Source organism: Tasmannia lanceolata, unplaced genomic scaffold (genome assembly GCF_043159265.1).
Source record: "Tasmannia lanceolata isolate RefF3 unplaced genomic scaffold, GAP_Taslan_0.1 ptg000037l, whole genome shotgun sequence".
Classification (NCBI taxonomy): domain Eukaryota; kingdom Viridiplantae; phylum Streptophyta; class Magnoliopsida; order Canellales; family Winteraceae; genus Tasmannia; species Tasmannia lanceolata.
In genome coordinates this window covers 63,013,808-63,023,261 of record NW_027518714.1, presented here as the reverse complement: position 1 = coordinate 63,023,261, position 9,454 = coordinate 63,013,808, and the positions used below count along the sequence as shown (strand labels likewise).

At 40.2% G+C, this 9,454-nt stretch overlaps 1 protein-coding gene across 1 annotated transcript; it reads right to left on the bottom strand.

Annotated features, from left to right (window-relative positions):
- Window positions 1–287: 287 nt before the first annotated feature.
- On the bottom strand, window positions 288–6,618 carry LOC143860078 (H/ACA ribonucleoprotein complex subunit 4-like). The gene is made up of 2 exons (XM_077370593.1): window positions 4,479–6,618; window positions 288–762 (listed from the first exon to the last, which is right to left on the bottom strand). The coding sequence occupies exon 1, from the start codon at window positions 6,484–6,486 to the stop codon at window positions 4,597–4,599; it is 1,890 nt and encodes a 629-aa protein (XP_077226708.1). The 5' UTR covers window positions 6,487–6,618; the 3' UTR covers window positions 288–762; window positions 4,479–4,596.
- Window positions 6,619–9,454: the final 2,836 nt, after the last annotated feature.

Sequence of the window (9,454 nt, the reverse complement as noted above, 5' to 3'; positions counted from 1 at the left end):
ACAAGTTTCATTTAGAGGATTCAGGACAATAGTTGACAACGTAAGAGTATCCATTGTCAGTAGAGAGAGAGAGAGAGAGAGAGAGAGAGAGAGAGAGTTTACAGCAATTGCAAGAGCAATCCAGGGCATGTATAACTGAAAATTCAACTGGTTCAGAAAATGTTTGCTTTGACTTGTGAGAGTTGATAATTGCTATATCAAAGGCACAAACTAAAGTAAAACTAAAACGAAATAGAAGTGATGAATTAAGAATGAAGATAGAATGAGAAAGTGCCAATTCGATCATAAAAGAAGCCAAACTGCATGTTTTTCTATAACCAAGTTGGGTTGTGCTGTCATAAGAGTATACAAGGGAAATCTGACAATCTCGCGGAAGGCAAATTGGCCTTTAAGGACTGTAAACGAACACCCCTTTTTAATATAGAACTTGTTTCCCATTTGTTTAGGTAAAGTTACTCAATCAATCAAGCCAGGAAACAACTAGTGTAACCACTTGATTGTTACATTTCATCTTGCAAGGAAGCCCTTCAATCCACTTAACTTGATTTCCTGTGCTTTCCTGCTTTCTGGACATTAACTACCCATTCAGAAATAGAAGGTAAACATAGAGAGGTAATTCCAGGAAAGATACTAGGTAAGGTTAAGTCTTTGAAGTCTTATGGCCAACTCTTCCAGCGTAAGAATAAGTGGTTCATGCACCCGGTCATCCCATAGAGTGAATGAGTTTACAGCAATAGCACTAGCAATCCGGGGCATGTATAACTGAAAATTCAACTGCTTTAGAAGATTTTCACTTTGAATGGTGAGAGTTGATAATTGCTATTTGCTATATCAAAAGCACAAACTAACCATTCAAAAAAAAAAACCACAAATTAAAGAAAAATTAAATAATATAGAAAATATAAGATAAGCCATTAAAAAAGGACACAACGGAGTAAATAGATGTGAAGACAGCATCTGAATGAAACAGTAAGAGAGAAAAAGTTCAAAAAAAATGCAGTTTTGCTTTCCGATTATTGAAATAATGAAATATAGAATGAGAAAGCGCCAATTAGATCATATAAGAAGCCAAACTGCATGGTTTTCTATAACCAAGTTGTGTTGTGCTGGACAGGATACAAGGGGAATCTGACAATCTCGCTTAAGGCAAGTTTGCCTTCAAGAACTGTCAACATTTACCATAGATCTTCTTTTCTCATTTTGTTTAGGTCAGGGAATTCAATCAATCAAGCCAAGAAACAACTCGCTTAACCACTTGATTGTTCCACTTCTTAAAAGGAAGCCCTTTCACTCGAGTTGCTATCCTGGAACATTAACTCCCCTTCAGAAATAGAAGGTAAACATGAAGAGGTAGTTCCAGGAATGATATTAGGTAAGACTAACTCCTTGAACTCTTCTGGCCAACTGTTCCGGCGGTTGAATAGGTGGTTCATGCACCCGGTCATCCCATAGAGCGAATGAGTTTACAGCAATTGCAATAGTGACCCAGGGCATGTATAACTGAAGATTCAGGCATAACTGAAGATTCATCTGGTTCGGAAGATTTTCGTTTTGACTGATGAGAGTTGCTAATTGCTATATCAAAAGTACAAAGTACAAACTAATGAAAAACAAAAACAAAATAGAAATGATAAAATAAACCATTAAAAAAGGAAAGGAGTAAATAGATGTGAAGACAGTATCTGCATGACAGCCAGAAAGAGAATCAGTTTTGCTTTCTGATCATTAAAATAATGAAGCTAAAAGGAAAATGCATCTTGTGAATTGGAAAGATGTATGTACGCAAATTAAGGTGGACATTTAGGCATTCGCCGTCTGAGAAATGTGAACGATGCCCTCATGGGAAAATGGCTCTGGAGAATTGTATGTAAGCCAATTTTGCTGGATAATTGTGTGATGGAACTCTATTGGTAGCTTTTCCTAATCTTTATGCGATGGCGAGGGATAAGAATGCTCTAGTCAAGGATTCTATGCAATGGGTGGAGGGCAAGATGTCTTGGATAATCAAGTTTCGAATGAACTTCGACTGGGAAGATTGATAGCATGGCTCGAATGTTAAACATCCAAGAATCCCGCTTTTTCACGAGAACATGTAAAGGCGAGGGTTTAGAGGTTTATCTAAAAGATCACATTATCTGTTCATCAAAGCCATTTCCCTATTCATTTCTTGGGTTAAGATTCACCCCTGCTTCAGATTAACTTTTGGATCTGATTAATGGAGATGCTGGCGGGAGATTTGTGTTAGCAGCGAGAGGAAGGAGGATGCCTCTCCGCATTGGATTCCTATACAAGGCTTCCTAAAACTCAATTTTGATGGCTCGAGCTTGGGCAATCCGAGGATGGCTGGAATTGGGGGAGTCCTATGGGACGAAAGGGGGTTGACTAAGTGGGCTTTCTCTGAACCAATTGGGGTTACAGATTCCAATAAGGCTGAACTAAGATCGGTCTAACAAGATATCAGAAATTCAGAATAGTGGATGAAGGTATTCTTAGCAGTCTAATTGTTGAGGGAGAATTCATTAACATGATCATGTGGTTAGATGGAAGTCACACTCGTCCCTGGAGATTTGCTGAGCTGATAGATGTGATTCGAGAAAGAATAGCTGGTTTTGGTGTAAGGTTTTAGCATGTTTAAAGATCTGCCAATGGAGAGGCAGATAGGTTGGCCCGTGTTGGGTAAGGAGGGATGAGTTGGGAATTTTTTATTTTTTTCCGCACTGATGTTATTCTCTCTTGTATTTTTATTGTTTTAGTTTTGTTGTAGCCCCGACCATCTCGGTTGTGGGCCTCCTCTTTCTTCATAATATCATTTTGCTCTTAGCCATTCAAAAGAAAATAATGAAGATAGAATGGGGAAAAAGTGCCAATTAGATCAGAAAGGAAAAGAAACTGCATGTTTTTCTATAACCAAGTTGTGTTGTGCTGTCACAACTCATAAGACAGGATACAAGGGAGACCTGACAATCTCGTGGAAGGCAGAGCTTGCCCTTTAAGGTCTGTAAAGGAACACTCCTTTTTACTATAGAACCTTTTTCCCATTTGTTTAGGTCAAGGAATTCAATCAATCAAGCCACGAAACAACTTGCTCAACACTTGATTCTTCCACTTCTAAGGAAGCCCCTCACTCCATTTGACTTGCTTTCCTGCTTTCCGGACAGTAACTCTCCTTCAGAAATAGAAGGTAAACATGGAGAGAGAGTACTAGGGAAAATATTAGGTAAGGTTAATTCCTTGAACTCTTCTGGACAACTGTTCCATCAGATGAATCATGAATTGGTGGTTCACACACCCGGTCATCCCATAAAGCGAATGAGTCTACTTTATTGTTCCATGGAAGCAGGGTAGTTCTATTTCTGCTTCCACCTTATCAGAAGGAATAACAAATCACAAATCATCACTTGTTTACCTTTAACCTTTTATCTGACATGTTCTAATAAGCTAACCTTCTCTCTTAACTAAATAAAGGGCAGAATTCTTTCTTAGATTACTAAAACTGAGTGACCATAGTACTGGAATGTACCCACTAGTATGTTGAGTGAACCATACATTGAACGTACAGCTTAGAATCAGTTGCCCTCCGAACTGATATTAAAGATGGTTTAACAATTGCTATCATCGCCTGGTCATTTCTCCAGATAGTATCACGTTCTCAACAAATCAATCACTTGTTCGATGCTCAACAATTTATGGGTATAAAAAATGGTCTAATGTTTCGGCCACAACCATGGTTTTAAATTTTGTCCGAATTCCGAAATTTTGGATTTCGGTCAAGACCGAAACCGAAATTGGAGAAACGTACCATATTTCGGTCGAAATTTCGGAAATTTTGTCAATTTCGGCGAAATTTGGAAAAACATATTAATTTTTTATTCATTTCCCAAATTTCAGCCAAAATTATCAGCCGAAATTTCGGCCCAAAAAAACGACACTTCAAGTGTCTTTACCGAATTTCGGCTGAAATTCCGGTTTCGGCTAGGTCCGAAATTTATGCCGAAACCAAAATTTCAAACCATGGCCACAACTACTGGTATAAAATGTTGCTGTCTCCTGGACAGCTTTGAGTCATGAGACTGCTAATTTCAACATTTTGCTCCTTTCCCAGCTTGCTGTCTCTTTCTCAGTAACTATAAGTGTAACTTCTAAAGATGACATTATGAACCATCAAAAGGGAAATAAAGACGGTAAAAGTATAACCAACAGAATTCAATTAATAACCTCAACTGGTAGTAAAATAATCAAAGATTGATCTTTAGAAGTAGATGTTTAGTTATTCACTTCAGAATTCAGATTCATAATTTAAAACCTCAAAACAGCTAGCCCATGAGAGGAAAACCTCAACAAAGGCATTTCTCTAATTCCTATGATACATAAGATAAAAACCTTAAAAGACAAAATCATGAGTGATAATACTAATTCAGCCGCAGAAACCAGTCTGTTATGCAGAGCTAAAATGAAAATTAGTTCTGCAGGAAACATACCTTAAAGTCTGTGAAAGCCTCATACTCCCAATTGTAAAGAAGATGAGATGTGCCTTCAAATCATACAATTGAGAATTTTCTTAACCATTGTGAAGTTCCCAATTCCTTCTACCTATCCCTATTCTTGCAATTCTCCAGTGTCATTATTCTTCTTTTTCTTAACCTTCTTCTTCTTCTCGGTTTTGGCAGCATCTTCATCATTCTCAACAGTGATAGTAGGTGATGCTAAGGCAATGGCATCATCAATCTCTTTGCTCTTCTTTTTCTTCTTTTTCTTTTCCTTAACACTCTTCTCTTCATCAGATGACCCCGGTTTATTCTCATCCTCCTCAACCTTCTTCTCCTTCTTTTTCTTGTCATGTACTTTCTCCTCATCGGACGCTCCAGCTTCACCTTTCTCCTTTTCCTTCTTTTTTTTCTTCTTTACACTCTTCTCAACTTCAACTACCTCCTCAACCGCCCCCTTCACTTTCTTCGACTTCTCCTTCTCTTCCTTCTCAACAACTTCCACGACTTCCTCAACCTTCACCTTCTTACCAACCACCGCAAGTGGGCTATCGCTGGTTTCCTCCAATTTACGTTTCTTTCCCTCACTGTCCTTATGTTTCTTCTTCTTCTTCTTATCTCCCTTCTCCTCAACCCCTGCCTCCTCTTTCACCGCAACTGGTCCGCCTGCAGCCGCAAGGCCTGCAATCATTGAATCTCCCCCAGTGGGGAGAACCACATTCCTCAACCACTCAGCAGGAGTCTTCTCATTAGGCTTCCCATGTTTATCCAATAACCCTTGTGCAATCAACTTCTTTTTCGCCGAAGCCCTTGGACCCAAACCCCATTTCCTAGGATATGTGTCCCTATCCATCACCACCCTCTTGATCCTTGCCACCACCCCATGATCGCAAGTTGCCATCACCGCAGTCGTCATTTCTGCAATCCCCAACGCAATTGCCTCTCCCTTGGTAGTCATCAACACAACCTCCTCCCCATTCTCAATATCATTCTCGAACCTCAAAAGCCCAGGAATCATCAGCTTCGCGCCATAGCAGATAGCATTCACAGCAGAATCCTTCACTACCAATCTCTTATAACTCGTCAAAACGACTTCGAGCGGCATCACCACTCGCCTTAGATACGCCTCATCCCTGTAATTTTCATAAACCCATTGTGCATCCATCACATCGTGCATCGTCACCATGTTATCTTTCTCACCTAGAATGCCAGACCTAACCCTACGGAGCTCCTGCATATGCCCCCCAACGCCCAAAATCAGACCAAGATGAACACAAAGTGTCCTAACATAGGTCCCTGCCTCACAAGAAATCCAGAAAACAACCAAATGCTTATCTGGGTCATACTCAAGAAGCTTACTCTCATAGATAGTCCGTATCCTAAGCTGCCTCTTGACGGCAGAGATGAGCGGCGGGCGCTGGAAAACAGCGCCGGTGAGTGTCTCGAGCGCCCTAGCCACCTTGGCAACTTCGGGGACGGCGGAATGGAGACGAGCGATGCAGACGTACTCCTTCCCGGCGCCCTGCTGAGATTTCACGAGACGGGTGGCTCTATCAATACATACGATTAGGTTTCCGGTGACTTTGGGGTCTAGGGTTCCGCTGTGGCCGGTCTTATCTACTTTAAGGATTCGTTTGATCCAGGCCACGACCTCGTGGGAAGAGGGGTTTGCGGGTTTGTCGAGATTGATTATTCCGTATCGGATGTATTCGGCGATGGGGCGTTTGAGAGGGGAATAGCCCGTGGGGAGAGGGGTGTAGTGGCCAGTTCGAACATTGAGACGATCGTAGTTCTTTAAGAGAATCGGCCATTGGGAGGTGTCTAAGGTTGGGGTGAAAGACTGGGGTTTGATCAAGTAGTCTTTTTGAGAGGGATCGTCTGCTTCAGGGGGGATCAAAGCTAAAGAAGATGTTGGGACCTTTAAATCTTCTTCTACTACTTCTTCTTCTTTGACGTGTTTCTTCTTCTTCTTCTTGTCTGAGTAGGGGAGAGTGGTCGACATGGTTAGTGGGAAGTTCTGTGGAGAAGGAGAGGTTGAGACTTGAAAGTAAAGTAAGAAAGTGGAAGGGAGAGACTCTCTGGGGCTCAAGGGTACTAGGGCTTTAGGGGATGTAGTATCTAGGGTTTTACAATTGCCGAGGCTAATGACAGCAATGCCCTTCTATGGGCCTTCTGGGCCAGTCCTAGGCCCATATATACCGGGTTTTTAACAAAGTTCTTATGAGGATATAATACAAAACTTTAGAATGAAGAGCGCCGGAGCGGTGGAAAGACAAAATACAAAGCCAATTGCTCAAGCTGACAGACTCTCCAACTCGCTTGTAATACAAATTCCCGCATATCCAATTAAGCTATCTATCCATTCATGTTTTCTAATCCATTTGGAGTTACAACTTGTGTGATCTTTCATATTTTTTGCTTCATAAAAATTTATTGATAACAAACCATTGTTTGCCATTATAGAGCAAATTCACTGACCTAATTATATAAGGAGATGATATTTTCACCCCGTCTGCATTTTCCCCCTTATAACGTGAACAGTGGGCAACTTTAACGCTTCTTAACATCAAATCACGTTAAAAGGGGGGCGAATGTGTACTGCTTGGGGCTGAAAATATCATCGCCCATTATATATTGCTTCCTTGTCTTTTGATTACCGGCAAGATGCAATTATAAAACCAAGAATGAGGGCACTGAAGTCATGTAAAAAAGATAACAAGTTCAATTACCTTTTTTTTTAATCTTCACCAAATTTTTAAAATTTTGGTGGAAATTTCATAAATTTCAGCAGAAATCATAATATTTCGGTTGAAATTTTAACAACACTTTTCGGCTGAAATTAAAAACCTCGGTACCTATGGCCAATCAACAATAAAATAGTAGGGCTGCAACTCGAGCCGGGTTTTACCCGACCCGCATCGACCCGACCCGAAAATAGCCTGGGTTGGGTTCAGGTTTCATGGGTTTCGGGTCGAGCCAGGTTGAGCATTCAAAAGCCCGCATGAATCTTGGGTCGAGCCGGGTTTGAAGGGGCCCGACCCGACCCGACCCGAGTTACATAAGTTATAGTATGTACATTTTTTTCTATTGATAGTTAAAAGTTAAAAGTGAAAACCCACGCACCCACTGTTACTGTATGTGAGTGTAATTTCTGCTTCTATGAGTTGAGTTGATTCAAGTGTTTGATTCAGCATTGTTTGATTGTAATTACAACATTGTTTAATTACAGCATTGTTTGATTCCAGTGTGATGTGAGTGTAATTACATCATTGTTTGATTCAAGTGTAATGTGAGTGTAATTTATGCTTCTATGAGTTGAGTTGCCTTGCCAAATAAGATTTTTCTTTAAAAAATTTTGTCAACGTGAAAAAACCCGACCCGACCCGAACCGACCCGAGATTTATCATGGGTAGGGCCGGGTTTGGGAATCGTGGGTTTTCCAAAAAAAAGCCCGACCCGACCCGACCCGAGATATTTCTCAGGTAGGGTTGGGTTCTCCAAAACCCGACCCGCCCGACCCGAGTTGCAGCCCAATAAAATAGCCACTGATGAAAGTCAAAACAAGAAATTGTCAGGGTTTTTGCTTGCAACAACTCAAAAACATGTTTGGATAATTGTACAAAGCCATCTTGCCTTTTATTATTTAAATAGTTGTTAAAGGTTATTACAGTTCCCAACATGCTTTAAGTCAATTAAAAGGGAAAAGGCAAGCCAAAGTTTGTGCAGTTATTAAAAAATGATAGTAACCATATCAATATCTTTTTTTGTGTAGAAAGGATAAGATCAAAGATCTCATCTGTGCACGGAATGGGGGCATTCTTCACCTTCTAGAGTGGTTAAAGGCGTCATGTGCTCATCAATTCCAGGAGGGGAACTCTGTTGGAGACGCCCTTGCTAATGAAGGAGGGGCATCTAGAATGGACGCATTGGGCCTCACAAACACACAAACCAAGTAACTGCTTTGCCTCTGTTGTAAAATTGATGATGAGATTAATATGATCCTTCATATTGTTGGAAAGTGATAGATCAAAGAGGGATTGGTCTATGACTTAGTCGAATCCAAAAGTAAGTAAGTCGAACCCAATTTGGTTACTCGAACCCATAATTGGTTACTGGAACCCAAGTTGGTTACTCGGCTCCGAACTAGTGCAACTCGAACCCAAAATATGTGTACGGTTAAAAAATCCAGAATTGAAATAAAAATTGTAAAAACAGATTGCACTTATCGTTTTTGACAAAAACCCTTTGCGAAAATCAAATTGTTGATGATAGAGGAAGGAAGGCTGAGTCATGCCACATGGTCATTCTCCTTAGGAATCATATCCGCCCCCAACGGTGCAAACCGAGATCTACAAATCGATGCTCCAGGATGAAGCAACACAAACATGTTCAAGTCCACATGCACTTGTTGACTTGTCTACTTCGAATCACCTTAAAAAACTGTGCTCAGACATGGAACATAACAAAAGAAGAGGAAGGAGAGAAATCTATATTTTCTATATGTAAAATAGTATACTTCGTTTCTCTGCAAAGTTGTAAATTTCGTATGTTTTTATGTACAAGAACAATGCTGCCTTCTCTCTCTTTTATAGATAGAAAATATGACCATTGGAGGAATAAACAAACATTAAAGAGTGAAAACGTTTCTCTCCCAACAATCATTTTTCTCAATAATGAGTACAATTACCAAAAAAAAAAATCCAGAAAATTAAAAAGTGTTTTAAGAATTAATGAACAAGAGTAACTGTCTGTAGGTACAAGAGTAACTGTCTCTTCTTGCCTGCGGACAAATAACATCTCTTGAGGTTTATTTGGGAACCTCTATATCCTTGTTCCTGTTTTTACGTTGAATAGGTAACATTTTGAATTGCAAGACATCTATAGAATGACTTCCGTAACAAACGATTTCTTATTTCAAAGTGTAAATAGTGCCTGAGTTCACATTATCGGGGTGGGGTGTTCGTTGTTCT

Bases quoted from the DNA above. Each gene is read 5' to 3' on its own strand.
- LOC143860078 (XM_077370593.1), bottom strand. From the start codon at position 6,486: ATGTCGACCACTCTCCCCTACTCAGACAAGAAGAAGAAGAAGAAACAC.